The sequence below is a fragment of the Haemorhous mexicanus genome, chromosome 7 (assembly GCF_027477595.1).
Source record: "Haemorhous mexicanus isolate bHaeMex1 chromosome 7, bHaeMex1.pri, whole genome shotgun sequence".
Classification (NCBI taxonomy): Eukaryota; Metazoa; Chordata; class Aves; order Passeriformes; family Fringillidae; genus Haemorhous; species Haemorhous mexicanus.
This window is the reverse complement of record NC_082347.1, coordinates 26,677,642-26,697,356: the sequence shown is the minus strand read 5'-3', so window position 1 is coordinate 26,697,356 and position 19,715 is coordinate 26,677,642. Positions and strand designations below refer to the sequence as shown.

The 19,715-nt window shown below is 37.1% G+C and overlaps 1 protein-coding gene across 2 annotated transcripts; it reads right to left on the bottom strand.

Moving 5' to 3' along the window:
• On the bottom strand, positions 1 to 19,706 carry LOC132329943 (protein FRA10AC1). 2 transcript variants are annotated; one of them, XR_009487206.1, is made up of 14 exons: positions 19,553 to 19,706; positions 15,288 to 15,364; positions 13,215 to 13,307; positions 13,086 to 13,131; positions 12,195 to 12,271; positions 11,439 to 11,522; positions 10,875 to 10,959; positions 7,630 to 7,675; positions 4,828 to 4,941; positions 3,797 to 3,839; positions 3,238 to 3,362; positions 2,631 to 2,669; positions 1,222 to 1,392; positions 1 to 868 (listed from the first exon to the last, which is right to left on the bottom strand). XR_009487206.1 is itself a non-coding variant. In XM_059851630.1 (14 exons), exons 1-14 carry the CDS (start codon positions 19,583 to 19,585, stop codon positions 826 to 828), a joined length of 990 nt encoding a protein of 329 aa, XP_059707613.1. In that variant the 5' UTR covers positions 19,586 to 19,706; the 3' UTR covers positions 1 to 825. The 2 variants fall into 2 exon arrangements, 1 of the variants encoding a protein (XP_059707613.1); XM_059851630.1 differs by having other exon boundaries at positions 1,308 to 1,392.
• Positions 19,707 to 19,715: the final 9 nt, after the last annotated feature.

The following is a 19,715-nucleotide window of genomic DNA, read 5'->3' as shown; positions in this document are numbered from 1 at the left end:
TGTTTCTCAAGCAATATACATGCTTTATTTGTATATTTAGGATTACACGTGAAAGAAGGATTAACATTCAATCAATGGGAAGGAGATCAGAAACCACAGATAATATAGAAGTCACATACATCTCCAGTGGAAAGCCTCATGTTATTTTTTACACCAAAAATTTCACCAACCAAACATACTTTTATAGGTGGAATTGTAAGACACATCACTTTACAACTTTAAAATTTAAAAGAAAGTCACAAAAACCTGAACTTTTTAAAGGAGTAGGAGAGATTTCAGATATGGTTTACTTAATTCAAGCAGAACACATATTTGACAAAATTTGAGATTCTTCAATAGCATTTGAAAATATTTACAGAGATTAATACCCAAATATTAAAGTCTAAGTAACCAATAAATTTAAGGCTATTCATTCTTGTTTAATAAATTAAAAATATAAATATATTAACGTGTATGGCTTTAAACTACTCACACAATCTTACAAAATGCTCCTTTACAAAAATCTGGCAATAACTGAATTTTGGGATCAAATAAAAGCAGTGAACTTCCTTGTTGCAATGTTAATAAACTATATTCTTGTTTGTTTGGGTGCCATATATATTTTGCACTGAACTGAAAAATTATTTCTCTTGTTTCAAGAGTATGCACCCTACTACAAGAAACAAAGTTTTTAGATTTGAAGCCTTCTACAAAGAAAATCCACCCAAATGGTCCATATGAGTGACTGTAGAAAAGGTTTGATGGCAGATAGGGGTCTCTGGAAAATTATAACTGGATTTCCAGACTTCCATCTTGACAACTCATGAAGAAAATCAGTTACAAGTTTTAGAGAAATAAATCTTGAAAATACTCATGAAACTCCTCTTCCCTGTAACAACAACAAAAAACAAATGTCAGAAAGTTCGGCTCTGGATTTGTACCTAGGAGATAATCTTTGAATAAAAAAGTTTTAGCACACTTCTGATTGGAATTGTAGAAGGTATAGATAATTTTGACTTACTCACTACATTCCAATACCCTTCACATTTCCCTGTGTGAGTCGACCCTTAGCACCTGCCACTAAGATAATAATGGTATAGAGGGGGTAAGGCAGCAGTGGTATGGTAGTGGCTTAACAAAGGTTTTCCTAAAGAGTTGTGTATGTGTCCTCTTTAAAAACACTATTTTAGGTTCACTGCATGCAAAGAGATTTGATATAACCTTTTCTGTGTGAATACTCACTGAAACACTTGGGACAACTCTGTCTTTGCAATTCTGAATGGACCCTGTACGCTTCAGTAGCTGCAAGTCCACTACATCAAACTAACCGTGATTTTTCATCTCCTTCTCCTGGAGGACCTTTCCTAGAGTCAGCTTCTGAAGGACCATCTTCAGCACTGCTGTCATCTGAATCTGTTAAAAAATTTTAAATGTTTACAAAATAAATTTTAAAATAATTTATCTTTTTTTAAATTAGATGCTATATTGCTAGAAGCAATGTTTAATTGCAACCATGAGAATAAATAAAACACTTTGCATAAAGCGAAAATGAAAATGTTTTGCATTGTTAATTAGTGTAGCATCAAAAAGATTCTTAGGTATCACAAAGCAATATTTTGGTCAAACATATCAACAACCATGTCAAAACAATGATCTTGACACAACAGCAACATAGCTTTTTTTTTCCTAAAACTAAACAATTACAAACCCAGATATACAATACAGTTTCAATTTATGATATTAATCAATTACCTTACTTGAATGATAGTTTTTATGAATTGTGACTTATCAGTGAAATTATAAGAAAACATGGATTACTGCATAACTATTTCATATTAGTATACAGGAATTTTGTATAAGAAGCTCCAAGCCCACCTCCCTCCACCTCTGAATCTTCCAATAAGCTTCTTGACAAAACAAATACTTTGGGCATGGCCCAAATCATAAGAAAACTGCTTCAGGTCTTCCCGTATCTAACTGGAAAAACCTAGGGGCTGAGGACATTCTTAAAAATGCATAGCAGAGCAGAGAAATCAGTCAATCACTTCTAGACAGTATGCAACAAGAACTGGCATGACCAGGAGATGGGGCCTGTTTCACAAAAAAAGAAACACGAGACTGGAATCACTGAGATACAAGCAGTGACTAAGCACTGACTGAATGCATCCACCTGCAACAAGGTGGTAGTTGGAAAATACATTATTTAAAACCTAGGATTTATTTAATTTTTTTTTTTTTTTGCAGAGTACGTATCAGTATAACTCCCTGAAGGAAAATGTAGCTATCATATCAGAAAAATACTATCTTTACACAGTACAGACTACACAGCATGAAATTATTAACAACGTACCTATTTTTGCACCCTCTGTGCTTTTTTGAAACAACCTGACTTCTCATTTTTCTGGTTATTTCCATTCTGTAATCTGCCCACATTTTTATTTTTTGATGAAACAATTTCCTCCTTAAAATTCCCTACACTTTTTCTCCAAGATATGTATATCATTCCTTCAAACCTTCATAGTTCTGCTTGTTTCAGACAGCATTCTTATCATATAAAATATTAAAACAGACAGCTAATAAAACTAAGATCAATGACAACTGTCTATGATATTATACAACTTATTACAAAACCAAAAAGGATATTAAAATACCTTTATCAGAATTATCTGAATCGTCTGAAGAAACGTGATCTGTAAAGAAACATCAAAATATAAAAAACCAGTAAATTGCTTTTATCTGTTATCTTATATTGTTTACAAAGATTTTTCTATCACAATTTATTACACTAAACATGTGCACATGCGTGCACACACCACATTCAAAGAAAGCAAGCAAACACTGAAATAAAAGGATTTTTTTGCGTGAGTGCAAAAGTCATCAGTTTGAGCCTAATTATGTCAACTCAAGATCTCTGGTGTAAAAAGGTTATCTAACATTCCCAAAAGGCTTTCAACCCCAAAGCCTCATGGAATGAAATACTTCACAGCCCTTTCTAGTATGCAACATCCAATGCTTGCACAAATTTCCCTTGCAGTGCATACTTTTCAAAAGGCTGCCCCTCTCTGTTAAATATAAGAAATTTATTATTTTTTTACATCTAGGAAATTTTGCCTAAGAAATCTACCTTTTCAGCTACCTGTGTTGCAGTCAAGAAAGTTACATATCTGTATGTGTATTTCTCTCTGTGCATCTGTAGCAAAACCAAGGTTCAATTAACCTGAGTATTTTAACAACTGAAGTTTTAAAGTTTAAATTTACCTTTATGGATCTTTTTTTTGGACTTCTTTTTTGCTGAACGAGACAATTTTGTCTTCTTATTTTTCGGCTCCTTAGAGCTCTGTTCAGCTGTGCCTCTTTTCTTGCATGTTTTGACTTCTTTCCTCCTTTAAAAAAGATGAATGTACACCTCCTCTGTTATATGTACTTCTTATGCAACAGTAAATCTGAAATATTTAATTCAGTCAAACGCGTCATTTTTTTCAGACACCTATCAGTAGTTAAACAGAAAAAAAACTGATTCAGTTTAAAAAAAAGTGCTATTAGAAACAGAAGAAAAATAATCACTGGGCTGAAATTAAGCAAATGAAACTTCTGTGGTGAGAGGGATGGAATTCTTCCAGTCTGAAGAATTGGCAGAGTATCTTAACCCTCAACAGTGACAAGTCAGTGGCTTTAGAAGAACTCCAGAATACTTATGCTATTTCAGGATAAATGAAGTTCCTAATCATCTCACTGAAGTTTTGTCCCTGTGTGCTGTTCATCACAATTGTAACTTATCCCTAATTCAGTCCCCATTATTTTCAAAATATTTCATTACCGGTGATGGAAGTTTAGTTTGTGGGAACATTCTGGACATAGTCCTGAAAAAGAGAAAATGAGAACATTGCCGCCAAGAATCTGATAAGCATAATTAACAAAACTACAATCAACATCAGTAGCTTTTCCTTCAAAACACTAGGTACAATGTAACTGCAGTCAGGATTGAAAAAAATACATGATGAAAGTCTCCAGTACAAACCCAGATTTTACTAAATGCAAAGGACGATCACAAGTTTAGCACTGGCAGCTCTTCATTAAAGAACTATCAGTGCTTCTCAAGTACAGACATCCCATTTATGGATCCTTGTGGACAGGTGCAATTCTTCTAAAATTATACTTAAGACAGGTAAGTCTCTTAGAGCTTTGTCAGAGACCAAGTGATCCCACATGGAGTGTCTTGTGCAGAAAAGGAAAAAGCCCCAGTACTCACTCATTTTACATGAAGTAACTGTATAAACTGTACTAAGTTTAATTATCTGATAAATGGATCATTATGTACACAGTTCTGAATTAGAAAATCACAGTCAAGATGTAAGGATGGAAAATTGTTTAAAGATAGAACTTTCAGAAGTTCTTTTTTAGAAGAAAACTCAAATATTTAAAATAAAAGCAGTAGAGTTGAACATGTGTAAGAAGATGTCTGGTCCAAAGCCCCAAGGACTTCCAAACCAAGTAACTGAATGAGCAATGGCAATGCTGAAATTCTCCTTGCAATGCAGTATTGTCAGTTAAACTAGAAATGCTTCTCTATGAAACAGCTTATAGCCAATTATTATAATTTTATGACATACTAATTATACAGAATAAAGTTCTTAATCTGTAACAACTCTGTCATATATAATGGTAACAGCTGTTCTCTCTCAATCAAGAGCACCATCAAGAGCACCTGTGATTAATTCAACAAAAATATCTCCTATTCTGCCATTGCCATGAACTCATATTATTATCACTGGGTCTCACTCAGTACCATTCAAAGTACAAGATACTTGTCTTCTTTTAAGTGTACATATCCTAGAAGGGCTGACTTACTCAATTTTACGAGTGCATTCCTCTTTTCACCATGTTCAACGTAACCAAAATTCACCTCCCAGCTCTTCAGGCCTTCATTCTCATCACAGTGTTTATTTCCACAGGAAAACTGACCTGTAATGAGTCAAAACCAGCAAACTGTGGTTCAATGATTAACATTAATACATAGGGGGCTGTTATTTCCAGTTCTGCACAGTTCTTGCTTATCATTTTCCATTTCTTTCAAATAAAAAATCCCCACAAATCTAAAAATAATGTCTAAATTAAGGAAATAATAACAGGGAAAAACAAAGCAATCATACTTGTCCAATATTGCCTATTTGCAAAGGAAAAAACATAACTGTGTTTTGAAATGTATGGATGAAGGTGTACATTGGGAAATAATAAGCCTAATATGACCTCTGAAAAAATGAACCAGGATGTATCACCAGGATACATCCCATACCCCAAATGATTAGTTACTTAGCAGAGGATGATGGATCAGAAGTTGTCATTCAGATATGCATCTTTAATGACATCAAACTATTCAAAGTATCACATTTGTACAAGATGCCCACATGCTTTTTATGTAATTAGTGTACCTGACTTACTGGACATACAATTTGTATTCTTAGTGAATATCCATAAATACCTTTCCTTTAAGAAAAGGAAATTCAACTTTGTTAGAAATGCTATGTCAGCTTTAAAAGCTTCCTTTGGCTCATTATGTGAAAGCAACACTGATTTTAAAACAGATCTGCACATAATCAATTTTGTTTGCACCACTGAAGTCCCAATATCGGAGTAATAAAGATACAAGCATTCCTTCTGCAGAAGACTGATTTGTATGCAGAGCAGCAGAAAGGATGTGTATTAATAGGCTCACAAGCAGGACTGTTGGTGAACGATTAACCTCAGAAAATTCTGCTTAAGCAGCTAACTAATGGATTGGCAGTGTCCTCAGATACTTCAGTTCTGTAACGAAACACCACTTGCAATGCAAATATTTGAAGTAAAAAAAGGCCAGAACTCTCATTAAAAAAGCAAGTTTCAAATTAATATGCATTATGTATGTTTAACCCTATGTAAGGTATAGCTATCATGCCCTGTGTATAGCAATCTCCAGTATGATCTCCTTTCAAAACTTATGGCAAAGACTGAAAGATGCCAAAGAAATAATTTGGCATTTACAATTAGTAATACAAGTGTCACATCTTCTTTCACTTATCCTAGCTCTTCTTCTTTGTAACCACGCAAAGATAGGCACCAAATGCAAAGCAACCAAATGTGAGTACTCCATTCCTGCATGCCCTTGTTACCACCTCCAAACCTTAGTAAAAGTGCACCAGCAGTGGATTTCATCCCCACTGACACAGCTACATCAGTTCATACAATAGGTACAGACAAGGCTAATGCTAACGCTAATTATCATTCAGGTAGGTGTAGACGTGTTATTACATTTAATTAAGCAATTTATATGGCTGATTTATATTTTAAAATAGCATAAAAGACCCACGGGTTTTTTTAAAGGATTGTTTGGAACCGCACGTGGAGAGCGCGTCCGACACCCGCGAGAGGGTTGGCTTCTCGCGCCCCCCTGTGGTGAAAGAGAGGATTTACCCACTTCTATTCCCATCGCTCGCTTTTCATTAGGATTCCACTAAAAAGCTTGAAGTATTTAATTCTGAACTTTCTCCCACATTTTAAAATATGAAGTACCACATATTAAACGTACAAAGCTATAATTTTTCCCTCACGAAGACACAAAAACAATTTACTTCTCGTTTAATTTTAATTATCTTGTTAAAGTATTCAATAAAGCATGTGATTTTATTAAATATAACTATCCATTAATATAATGTGTAGTGCTGAATGCAACATATGACTACAACCACCTTTAGAGGCTTTAATATTTACAGTTTAAAAATCCCCACCATTGATGTTCATGCTTTCTACTCTGAAATACTAATTCTTTTAAAAATCATAAATGCATTTCTAACTTTTTGAAATACATTACAATACAGGTGCTTACAGAATACAGCTGTTTAAAGAACTTTAACTGAGTGAAACTCCATGCAATATTCTGGCATGTGCATCCATGACTTCTGAAAACCACACGTGTATGAGAATCCACCCCAGGAACAGCAATACCTCATTCACCTCACTTCCTTGCTTGCTCAGCATGTTGAAGAAGCCCAAGCACCTCAGCCATGGAACAAGGACCACTGTGCAAAGTCCCAGCAACACACTGGTAAGACTTCTCACCCAGAATTAAGGGACTGATTTAGAGGCAGGATTGGGAGACATGATAATCATTCCCACTGAAGCTTTCAAAACCAGTTTAGCCTAAAACAGGTCTCACACAAGAAACTTTAATTAAAAAGTTAACATTTTGCAGAACAGCACTGGAGAAACTGTTAATCAGTAAATTACTTCCGGAAGAAAACTACTGAGAGACTTCAATTACAGTTATCAAAGGTTAATGAGGTAGCAGAACTGCTGGAGAAAAGCAGCTAAAAAGCCCACCCATGAAATTCTACATTATCAAACATGTTAAGGTAGTGCTCATTACAAAAGTGACCCTGTGAAAAGAAACTATAGGCTCTTTTAATTGTAATATGTGCAGATCAGTGTGCAATCTAAACCTATGTAGCATAAAACAGGAAAGCTGGAAGACAAGTCAATTTATTGTACATTTTTATCTGATAAACTTACAAATATTATCTAACAAATATCATCAAATATTATCTAACAAAATTATATCTAAATGCAGCAAGAGGAGCATCAAGAAGAAATGTAACATAAAATGAAAGACAGCATTACCTTTTCCTGAAATTACTTCTTTCTCATGTCGCCATCTAAATCCGAACTGTTAAGATAAGAAGGAAAATTGAGTTGTGAATAGTCAACATATTAAGCACTGTAAAGACTAATTTCAGTTGATTGATGTCCTTCATGTGGCTCATCCTTTTAATTTCGGTCATGAAAATTTAATTTTTTCTCTTTTAATTAAAAATATCTCTCTGCCTCTGTTTGCCAGAATAGTATTTTTTTAATAAAAATACTTTAAATATTTATATTTTTATTTTTACAGGAAGTCCTCCATGCTGAAAAACAATTACAAAAGCAAACATATTAACATTTCCAAGTAGAACAAGTAGACCAAGTAGACAAGTTGGCCTAGAAATTTGGAAATGAAAACAAAATAATAAAATGTATTTTATTTAATGACCAGGTGTCAAACAGATTTCATTTCTTAGCAAATAGGACACACTTCCAATCTCTTAAGCTGCAAAACAAAGTAGAGAGACAGCACATAAGAAATTCTCTAGGAAAATAAGACAACAAAGGGAACATTTCCAGTCCAGTGCATATCAAAGTAAAACAAAAGCAGAGCACCCTCCTGTGCTGCACTGCAAAGCTGACAATAGAACTGAACTATCTGACAATACAGATGGCCATTTATCAGCCTCAAAGTTTGCAGACAAGATGCACTGAAGGTTCAAAGACAACCTTGACCTAGAAAATTCTTACCTAGGGAAAAAGTCAGGAGTAACAGACCCAGGAAAAGCAAGAACTGCCAGAACACTCTTCCACTGTCTCTACATAGCCTCACACCAGAGGTTCACACTGGCATTTCGGATTAAAAGCAAACACGAGTGAAGACCAAGCCAGACTGGTCATCAGCAGGTGAAGCAGCCTGGGAGCAAGAAGGGTGAGTGGGTCTCCAGCTCTGGCTGTGAGAGCACCTGTGAATCTCTAGGGATGAGAGCAGGGGAGTCCCAGCCAGGTGTGTGTGTGTGCAAATGAGTAAAATAGTCTGGCCCAGCAACTGCAACGTGCCTGTGGCCTCAGAGGTTTATATGTCTTGGGGCTTACTACTGTTTTCTTCTGAGCTTCTGTCTCTGAGTAGGTGCTTCTGCTTATTTTTCAGATTCTCAAAGGAGATGCTCCCAGGAAACCAGTCCCAACCATTATCCAGTTCTGCGTAAAACAGTGGTATACTTCAGAAGAAAAGCTCCTGAAGAGATCTGAGGTACAATCTCTATGCAGAGATCTTTAGAAAAATTATCTGACTAGAAGATTTTGGCCAGGAGCAGAACAATTACAGCTGTGAAAAGATGAGCACATAGGTGCAAGTCTCAATCTGTGCAATATGTGTACTTCAAACATCACAGAAAACTGACCCCCAACTTTTGCTTTCACACCAAGTAGCATGATATAGAATCACAGAATCAAAGAACAGCTCAGGTTGGAAGGCACCTCAACAGACCACCAGCTTCAACCTTCCATGGGGAAGGGAACCCAGATGAGATTATCTACCACCCTGGGCGATTGCATCTGAAAAACCTACAGCAATGGGGATCCCACTGTGCCACTGGGGAGGTCGTTCCAGTGACTGAATGTTCCTCCTATAAAAGAATTTCTTATATCAAGATGAAGCATGAACAACTATCATGCAAAAGGCCGACTAGCTGAGAAGCTTTTATCTACCCTGCACTTCTCATAGCACTAGCACTGCAAAGCAAAAGGCACAGGGGGCTAAAGATATCCAGCTTCCAGTTTCCTCTGGAGATGCAGAAAAAAAAAAATTAAGGCAGGAAAAATCTGAAAGCACAGACTGTATTCCATCAGTGCAAATGGGATGAGCAGCTTATTTAAGACTTCCAAGAAAAAAGCCTGCTTTGAAATCCTTCTGTACTAAACATGGGCATGGATAAATCAGCCACTGAGAAAAATCTCATACTTTTTTCTATTTTTCTAAGAATTTCTAAGAAAGGACTTGCATATGATCAGAACGAATTTGAGAAAAGACAGCATATATATTTTACAAATTGCATGACACAGCACTTATGCTGACATGGCAGTTCCAAAAATAGAGGTAATGACTTGGGAGCATAAATGGGAGCAGAGAGTGACCTCAAAGTTAGGATAGACACACTTGAAGTCTGACAGGGAAATACTGTTCACACAACACAAGAAAACACACACACACACACACACACAAAAAAAAATCTGGGGCAGAACAGTTTCCTACAAAAGACAGCAAACATATGGAAACTTGGCACAGTAGTGAGAGAAACAAAATCTGTAAGCATGCTCAAGGGAAATCAGCTCTGGGGATGGGGGATGGAGTGGACATTGAGGGATAGGAAATATTTACAGAAAAATAAAATCAAATTTAGTCAAAAGCGAAGGGAAGGCATCTTCAGCATTTTAGTTTTTTGTTGATTTTTATTGAATTTTTGCATTCTACTGTCCGAATTATTTTTAGATGACCTGTCATCTTTTCTTCTTAATAGAGCTAAGCCCTGTCCTTGTAAATATTTACCAGTGAATGTAATTTTCAATACTATAAAAGAGTTGAAAAGAACTATACAGACTGGGTTACTGTGTGCTAGAAACACCAAGACACATCTGAGTTCAGCACCAGTCTTTGGAAAAACACAATAGAAAATTCATGTATACTCTCTGACTAAGAAGTTAGTCAGCCAAAAACTTGGAAAAAACAAAGGCTGTTCCAGTTAAGAAGAAAACCTGGTGCTGGAATTGGGCTGTTCCTCTTAAGAAATTCTATTTATTTACAAGGCACATACAAATCCTGTTTCCACAAACAGAAAAGAACAACCAGCAAAAGATGCTGCTTTAGAATAGACTTTTCCAAAATTGTTTCTGCCAGCATTCAAGTACAAAACTCTTTTTAGACTTTTTTTTGAACAGTAACATTCCATGGGTTTTTAGGCTTCATCTACTGCTCCTCTCCAAACAACCACTCCAGCCTTCTTTCTTTAACCCCTTTGCATTTTTTGCCTTTCACAAACAATGTACCTCTTCATGAAACATCATCTGACAGAAATGTTCCTATTCCCACAGAAGCACATTTTTGAGGCAGTGACAATACTTGGATTCAAAATGCTGTTTCTAAGTAACTTGACAAATTCTCACAGCTCCCTTTCTATGGAAGGGGTACTAACATTCTGGTTTTACAACATATCCACAATCATAAGGCAATTTTTTTCAAAAGGCTACACTTCAAAACCCAAGATGATTACACTAAGGAAAGATACCTTATTCTCTTTGTATCTGCTGAGATCTGCTATACAGTATTCTTTGAACAATTTGTCATAATACTTCTTTGCAAGCCTCTTCTCCCTAAAACAAAAAGTATTTTTTATTAAATATAGAAGACAACATAATTCACTTTACATTGTAATGACATTAGCAAGACAAAGACATGTTCTTTCATTGAAAGAACACAAGCTGTAGACCTAGAAATACAACAGATGCACAGTCATTAAACTAAAGAGTAATTTTCATAAATCTGGAAAAATAAATATAAAATAAATCCACAGTACATATTAAACTATATTTTTTCAAACTCTGCTTTCTTCAGAGTTTTTGAACAGTCATTTGGATCTCAGAGAATCACTATTATTTATTAGTTCCTTCTGTCATCAATTCATGTTGGCATTTGAGCAATATTATAATATGAAAGACCTTCTAATGGTCTTTCATTTTCAAATGCATCAAAGAACGATCAAGTATGCACAGTAATTCTTAATTAGTAAGGGAAACCACAAATTTAGTACAAGTGATCTAAAAATAACATATCCTATAATAGTTTCAGGTACCAATTCATGTCTGCTTCATCTTCTTCATTCCACAGGAACCTATGGTTTTCTCTAATAACATCAAGATCCGTCTTGTCATTTGCTCTATAAAAGGACACACCTTTTTTTTAGTACAATGAAACATTAAAATGAAAAGCCATCAAATAATAATTTGGTAAGCATCAGTATTTTACAGTTTTAATCTCTACCTCACAGCATAAAGGAATACATTTCTATGAAATAAAACTATCAAAAATGTATTCCCTGTTCCCAAATTAAAAAACTCATGGTTGAAAACGGCCACTGAAATTGTGGATGACTTGATCCTGTCTGAAAACACTTTTTATACTCTTCATTGAGGACAGTGATGTTAAAAGGCAGTTATAGATAGCTCTAAAGAAGTTATTATTCTGGACAATGGATAGCAATTCTGCACATTCAGAAGTATTTCAGACTGTTATTTTGAAGATTCAGACAGATATTTCTCAATGTACCCTCCATTAATGATCACCTGTCATCTTTCCTTTTACATAACAAAACAAGAATAATTCAGCTCATGGTAAGTTCCTACCTAAAAATATGAAAACAAAATGAAACAAGACAGTTTCGTGTTTGGGTATTTCCAATTAGTGAAGTTACCATTTGTGACCAAAATAATTAGTGATTTGATACACACCTACATCCATCTCTGCCCCCAGAGCTATAATATATATTTAACAGCTTTACAAAGCAGGGAGCTTTGAGGTCAGGAGGGGAAAGGTTGCCAACGGTTCTCACCCAGATCTTCGGAAATCCTCTATTTTGCCACCATAGTATAAAATGTAGTCATGCACAAACTTTTTATGTCTTTCATACTGAATAAAGCAATTAAGGATTGTTTCAGAACTTATTTCCTTTTACCACAGTTTAAAACAATAAAAAAACCAACCAGAATCTTTTTATATATTTAAGAGAAAGAATTTTCTCCTCACAAACAGTTCCGTAATTTCCAAAAAACAAAAAAGAATGAAGTTAATTAAGAATTTCTACTTAATAACTTCTCATAGAAGCTAATTTCCAAATATAGGAATTCTAGGCAATTTCATCTTTAAAACCTCATTCATAAAACTGTCTTCCTTTATCAAAGATGCTCTGTATGCATATACACAGAAACTTGGTTCATTTTTTCAGCTGTGATTTAGACAACAGCCTCTTTGTACTGCAGTTTTGGTTTAAAACAGGTTTGTACTTTTCTATTATAAAAACAATCTGGCTACTAAAATGGAATAATTTGTTACATTTTTACCACCAACATACAAATAAAAGTTGTATGTTTTAGTTTGGAAATGAAAATCATGGAAAAATATGTAATGGTTCTTAGAACACATTGGCCTCAGTGTGAGACCAAAACAGAAACCTAATTTGAAACACATTTTGTAGCACAATTTGAACAAAATATGTTATTACTTATTCAGAAAATAAATGTCTTCACAAATATAAACTTTATATATGGCTTCTTAAAAGATTTTCAATTCACTTTTATCTCAACAGCAAAAAGAAGCTCTTCTGAAGAACGACTCATTAGCTCATCACGGTCACTGATTGTGATAACTGAGAAATCCCAGAATTCAACCATAATGGATAACCTGTGCCCCATCTTCAAACCTGAAAAATTAAACAGAAGGATACAGCATCCATCGATATCAAGTGAAATCTTCTTTTTCTTGCTTCTTCCCTGTTAATAACAAACACGTTTCAATGAAAACTATCTTTCCATTAAGAGGAAAATGTTTCACAAAAGCAATATATAAAAGATACCTATCACATTCTTCAGCTGCAAATTGTCTGTGAACCACACTGCCTTGTTTTGCTTTTTGGAATGGCTTCATCAGAAGGGCATCTTCCTGTATTCTAAAGGTGGGAAAAAGGAAGAACAGTTAGTCAAGAACTTTTCATAAGCAATAAAATTTTCATGTGCTAAACCTTGCACTATCTTGAGTAACAAAAATTGCTATATTGCTATTTTCTACAAGAATAAAATGAAACTTCAGAACCAACATCAGCTTGGACTTTACCTCACTTGCAGAACAAAATCAGAAAGGCATTTGCTTCCAGGTGGCATTTAAAAGCAATTGCTTAAAACAGCAATTTGTAATACTTGTTTTTATTAATATTATCACTATAGAACCACAATGTTAAAACCTGGAGGATGCCTCAGTTTCACTCTGACATTTAAAGTCCTTTACAAATCTGTTACACAGGAAAGTAGGAACAGGAAGCACAGTGCATTCATTGAGAAGAGAGTGACTGGCAGTAACCCTATTCCACCCTTTCATGCCGATGTCTCAACACCTCATTAAACAGCACTGCCCCTTGTAGTGCAATCACAAGAATTACAAATTTAAAAGTCAATTACCATGTAATGAACCATACTTGTCAGTAGGCAGCTAAAATTACTTTCAGAGTTCAACAAAGTAAAAAAAAAAGTTAAACATTTTAGCTAGCAAAAGGTATATTTAGTTAATTTCATTCATAAACTGAGGTGAAGAAAAGATTTTTTCCCATAATTATCAGCAGGCAGAAAGCATGGTAATCAGAAATCTGAAGAAAGCAAGCCAGGGAATTTGTTTCTAACTACGGAATATAGGACTCTAGAAACTTAAAGGTATCATTTACTCAAAAGGATCTGTAAGCACAAAATTCCCATAAGAAGGGTCTATAAAACAGCAATTTGGAGAGAATTTAAGACTACTATTTTCCTTAAAGTGAAAATAAATGCAATGATAGAGCAAGAAAAGGAACCCATGTAAGAGCCCTACTGGGAATCAGCAGTTGAGTGCCAGAACAAGGATAACAATGGTATTTTTGAAAGGCTCCTGATGGTTACTTGATAGTCCACCTAGAAAGTGGAATGGTAGAATGTGCAATGGCATCTAAAGAAAATGAAATCTGAACAAAACCAGTCACTATTTTAATGGAGAATAGCTATATTTTAAAATAAATTAAATGGCACAATGCATGCTATTATTCTAAAGACCAAAACATTATTTTTTTTCCCCAAAATGCAATCAGACACTACAAAATCCATTCTTTCAATTCTTCTACAAAGGACAAATATGTAAGAGTCCTAGGACAGTTTCCAGAAAATCTTCTTAAATAAAATCCAATAAAAGAGCAAGGGAGAGACAGGAAAAAGTAAGAAAAGTATATGCAAAGTGTAGGCCAAATATTCAGTATGGTGCAGAAAGTGTCACGGAACTACAGTACAAAAGCAAAATAAATACATAAACAAGTAAAAATCTTTACAATACAGTCAGATCAGACTACAAAATTCTAGGTCACTAACTGTGCAAATCACTGAAAGTATTGGCCAAGTTCATCTCAAATAAGAGAAGTGCAGGTGTGTTTCAAGGATTGATCACAACACAATTTACCAATTCCCAGGTCTCTTCACAAATTAAATTATAATGAAGTAGCATCAGTTCTTCACTTTATGTGTTTTACATCTACAAAGCCTGCTACCACTTGGCTTTTTTTGCCTTGCTCTCCTAGCAGTTCCATTTGTCCTGATGGATCAGAGTGGTGTGAACACTGCTGCCAAAACCCAGCAGTGGATACTAATGCTTGGAAAAACAAAACACTCTGCTCCAAGAACTGAGGGGCAAATATACACCAGATGGAGATGGCAGAACAGCTCTTAATCAGCTGCCCCTGGAGATGACAAGCTTTGGCAAGCTTGAGGTGAGGAGATGCAGAAATCAAAGAGATTGATTTTTTCAAAAACCATTTCAACACCAGACCTTACATGCAACAGCATCATCTTCTATGCACACTAAGAGGCCATTTGTACAAAATACATTAACGCAAAGTGTTAATTCTGTACTACATTACCTTTTAGTCTTTTGCAGAGACTTCTCTCCACTCTCTTCATCACTAAAATCAGAATCATAGCCTCCATGGCCATGTGCCTGAAAATAATAGACCAGTCAATATATCTGCTAATGCAGTATCGATATGGCACAATTACAAATCAGTACAGTCCATCATGCATAAACAAAAGACAAAAAGACAGAGAGCAAGTGAACTAGTGCAAATTCTCACATGTCTAAGCCAAACAAAATTCCACAGACAATACAAAGTATATTCCAGATAATACAGGGCAAAGAAAGATCTCTTTGTAAAACAGATTACTTTACAGATAATTTATATGCATATGTCCTCATATTTAATCTTCACACAGATGCAGCAAACCAGTTTTTTAGGTTTTTATTTTCTAAACAACGTTCCTTATGTAAGACAAACATGAACATCTTCCCCAGGAGCTAGTCTTTCAGGGGGCTGGAGGAGAGCAAGTGATATGTCCACATTATAAATGAAGGAAAATGGGAATAAACGTTTCTTGGGCTATCATGCAGCATTAGATCTTACACTGGTAGCTGTAAATCTGATTGAAACAATAACTAAAATACAAAACAACAATATGCCTGCAAAAGTGTATCGCCTCATCAGCACAACATTCCTACCAGAAAATGAAACCTTCTGTTCCACACACTTTGGGACTACAATGTTAAATTAATGCATATAAGAAAACCAAAATATCCATATCATAATGCTTTCAAATGACCAAGCCCAGATGTATCACGTCCATTTTTCAAGGCACAGTTCCATGTTCAATTCCTTCAGGAAATGCAACGGCTTAAGAAGATCCTATCTCCCCTTCCTCACTCCTGTTCCTGGTACCTTCCTTCCAGGTGCTCAGTTACAGTTGTGAAAGCACATATGAAGCAGATCAAACAACTCGCCCAAGTTACAAAGGAACCTATGCAAAAAAGATTACTTTAACCCAGATAAGTTTCCTTACAGTTCATCCTGAGCCCCCACAACCTATACCAGCAAGCTGAAGGAGCAGCTCAGGGAGAGAGCAGCCAGAGCTGGCCACCATGTAAACCACCACCAACACCACGCAAGCTTTTACACAACTGAGGTAAAACCAAGAGGGGTGGTTATTAATATAGCTGCATGAGGGAAGGCTCCACACACTACCAAACTGTCCTGGTAGGTGAGACTGTGGATAAGAAAAGACAATGGGTTAGAAAACAAGCATGCTTGATTCAGCTGTTTCTTACATTACCTACAGTTATATTCCTCCCCAGCCAAAAAGCTGAGAAAAACAAAATCTGAAAAAAAGACAAAACTCTGCAGGATGATTTTGATGAGGTGCCTTCTCTTGATGTAAATGCCTCACAGAAATGCCATGCTGAAGAGCCAGCTGTATCCTCTACTGACACCAACAACTGCTTTGTATTGTGCACAGTATTTGTGCACTGTCTTCTCAAACTGACAGTGAAGGATTCTTTTAAAGATTTTTTAAAATCCTTTGCTATTATTATTAATAAACAAATACTGTAATGTTCCTCCCACTCTTCTGGATACTTCTGAAGAACACATAACTCTCCTACACATATATATTTTCAAAAAAGCAAATCAGAACTTTTTCTGAACTATTTCCTGTTTCCCCTGAGACATGAAAATTGCCCATTAGCAAACAAAACAGAAACAAACCAAAAAAGCAAACAACGCCCCCAAACAAAACCCCAAACCAAATAAACAACTGCAGCAGATGTCTGCTGTAAACCATCCTCATGCACTTGCAAAAAAGCATCAACAATGTGGTCTCATACCTAGGTAGTTCTAGTAGCCAGCCTGCCACTACTTTTGTTAATGAAGCTTATACGGTCTTTAGAAAAATCTGAACACTCTATAAGCATGCAGCAATTATATTTACACTTGGCCTCTAAATTTAAAAAATGTCATGCTAATCTGGGAATATTTTAAATGGCATTAATAATGCTTCCCAAATGAACATCGAGAGCTTCCTTCACACTCAAAGTCTGGGAAGTCTCAGCCAACACCATGAGCATGAAAGCCCTAGACAGATGAAGTACTGAAACAGGTGAGAAAGCTCAAATGAAAGGAGATTCTCACAAAGCAGTTGCCCTTGGATGATGTACCCCAGGAAAGAAACAGACATCCTCACTAATCAGCTCTCAAGTGATTCCAGGAATGATTCAAATAAAAGAAAAAAAGATGCAAGAAAAGCTACTCCAACAGTCATACTGTAGGGCTCTCAAAAGCTGATGACTGCCTTTTGTAAAGCTGCCTGTGAGTATAAGGGCAGGTATGGCTAAGGACTAGGCTGCTTTTCCAACAGGAAAGCTCTTCACAGCTTCAGACATTCTTCTGAATCACTGTAATACCTCACAGATAAAAATTCAGAGTGAAAAAGAACACAACCCATGTCTGGTGTCCTGACACTTGTGGATCGCTCCTCTGTTGAGGCAACAGCAGGACAGAGAGGTCCTGCATTGGTGCTGGGTTTGACAGCAGTGCTGGACAACACTCGCCAAGACTGGGACTGAATGGTTTCTAACCTGACACCTCAGGATGATTCCAAGATGACCTGACTCCTGGTAAAAAATACCTACTTCATTTCATGAACTCCATCAAAGAACCTCATCCATAATTGAACCTTGCCATTTTGGAAGGACAATGTAAACAGACACCTACAATCCCAGATAAGGAAAATAGGTTTAATATTTAACTGTAGGAATAGAAGAGCAGATACCAATGCTTTGTGCCTAACCTAGCAGATACAGACATGTACATGCATAATCATCAACAGAATTTAAAATAACTACTTTCACTATTGCGTAAGCCCTTCAACATAAACTTTGCTTTGATGGAATTTGTCAGACTCAGAATGCTTCTAGGTAATTACTAACACAAATACCAAGTGTTTTCTCAAAACACGAACCTGAAAGCTAACTTAAATGGTACAGTGTATTTTGCTGTTGCGCCAACTTTGAATTTTTTATTTCCAAACAATAAAACAAATTGAAACCACAAAATTAAAACAAGCACAAATATGCTTTGGAGTACATTTAGCTCACACTTAAGCAATCCAAACATCTTGGATTATTTAATGATGAAACAACTGGAGACAGAACAGAGTCCACTAAACTCTCGGCTCCTAAAATCCACACAAAACACAGTAAATGCATGAAGGTTTTACACAACTGATGTCAAACTGAGATACTAATTCTTGACATCAATCCGAGACACTACAAACTGCCCAGCACTGCATTTACAGCAGGTATTTGCAACCAGAGAAGGCACCTCCTTTAAGCCTCTCCAATGTGTAAACACACACTGGTGAAATGTGTCCACTCCTGAAGACAACATGCAGCTGAACATGAAACAACAGTCAAGAAGAAGAAAAAAGGTAAAACAATCCTATAAAATATTCCCAACTCCTGGCTCCTGACCTCAGGCCCAGTCTTGCCACTGTCCTCATAAGCCCATCCTCCCCTTTATCTGCCCAGCATGCAGGTCTGTGGCCATGTCTGTTGCCATGTCCAGATGTGGCCAGAAATGACTCAAAACAGGCCCGAGCACTTGTTTTAGTACAAACTATTTGGGAAGGGTATGAAGGAAGCACAGGATCTGTAAGAGGACTTGAGAAGCCATCCTTGATGGACAAAGAATGCTGTGTGGAAGGTCAGAAAGCTTCACTGCAACATGCTCTTCCCACCTTGATGTTGTCTATGAAGTTTTGCCACCCCCCCTTCGGGAAAAAAACCTGAGAATAAGCAACTAGCTTCAAACCGATTCTTCCTTGTAAAACCTACTACAAGGAGTGCCTGCGTATACTGTGCAGTGAAGGGCCCTAACAAAGAGAAAAAGCACTCGCAAGATATTGCCCCTTTATTACAGCTATGAAAGAAAAAGCAGGAGTAAAAGGTAACAGCAGACCACGAAATCGAGAATTAGAGCTTTGTGGAGCTCCACGGAGAAACCGAACACAGGCCAGTCAGACGCAGCTTCCGAAGCACTTCTTTCTTGCTTGCTATCCTGCAGTGGCCCAGCGCTATCCGGGCCCGCCGGACCCTTCCCCGCCGCCGCAGCAGGGCACAGGCACGGGCCCCTGGCTGCCCATCCGCCGCCGGGGAGGGCGGCTCGGCCTTTCCCCACACGGGCACGGCCGGGCCCCTCCGCCCGCCCTGGCCCCGCCGCCATGGAGGCCGCGGCCACCGCCGGGCCTGTCCCCGCCCGCCTCTGTCGGGCCCCCTCCATCCCTCCCTCCCGGCCCCACTCACGGCCGCAGAAAGGCGTAGCTGGTCGGGCTCCATGGTCGCGGCGCGGCGAGGGCCGCCTCCGCCGCCCGTCCCTGCTCCCGGCCCCGGCTGCGGCGCTCCCGGAAAGCAGGGTAGAGGCGGAGCAGGGCCGCACCGAGGGCTCCCTTCCTCCCTCCGTCCCTCC

What these genes read in the sequence shown, in the direction of transcription:
- LOC132329943 (XM_059851630.1), bottom strand. Translation starts at nt 19,585, where the DNA reads ATGGAGCCCGACCAGCTACGCCTTTCTGCGGCC. An exon ending in ACTTGATATCGATGGATGCT is followed by an intron (nt 12,272 to 13,085) that starts GTATCCTTCTGT and finishes TGCTTTATTCAG; the next exon opens with TATGAAAGACATAAAAAGTT. An exon ending in GAGGATTTCCGAAGATCTGG is followed by an intron (nt 11,523 to 12,194) that starts GTGAGAACCGTT and finishes GTCCTTTTATAG; the next exon opens with AGCAAATGACAAGACGGATC.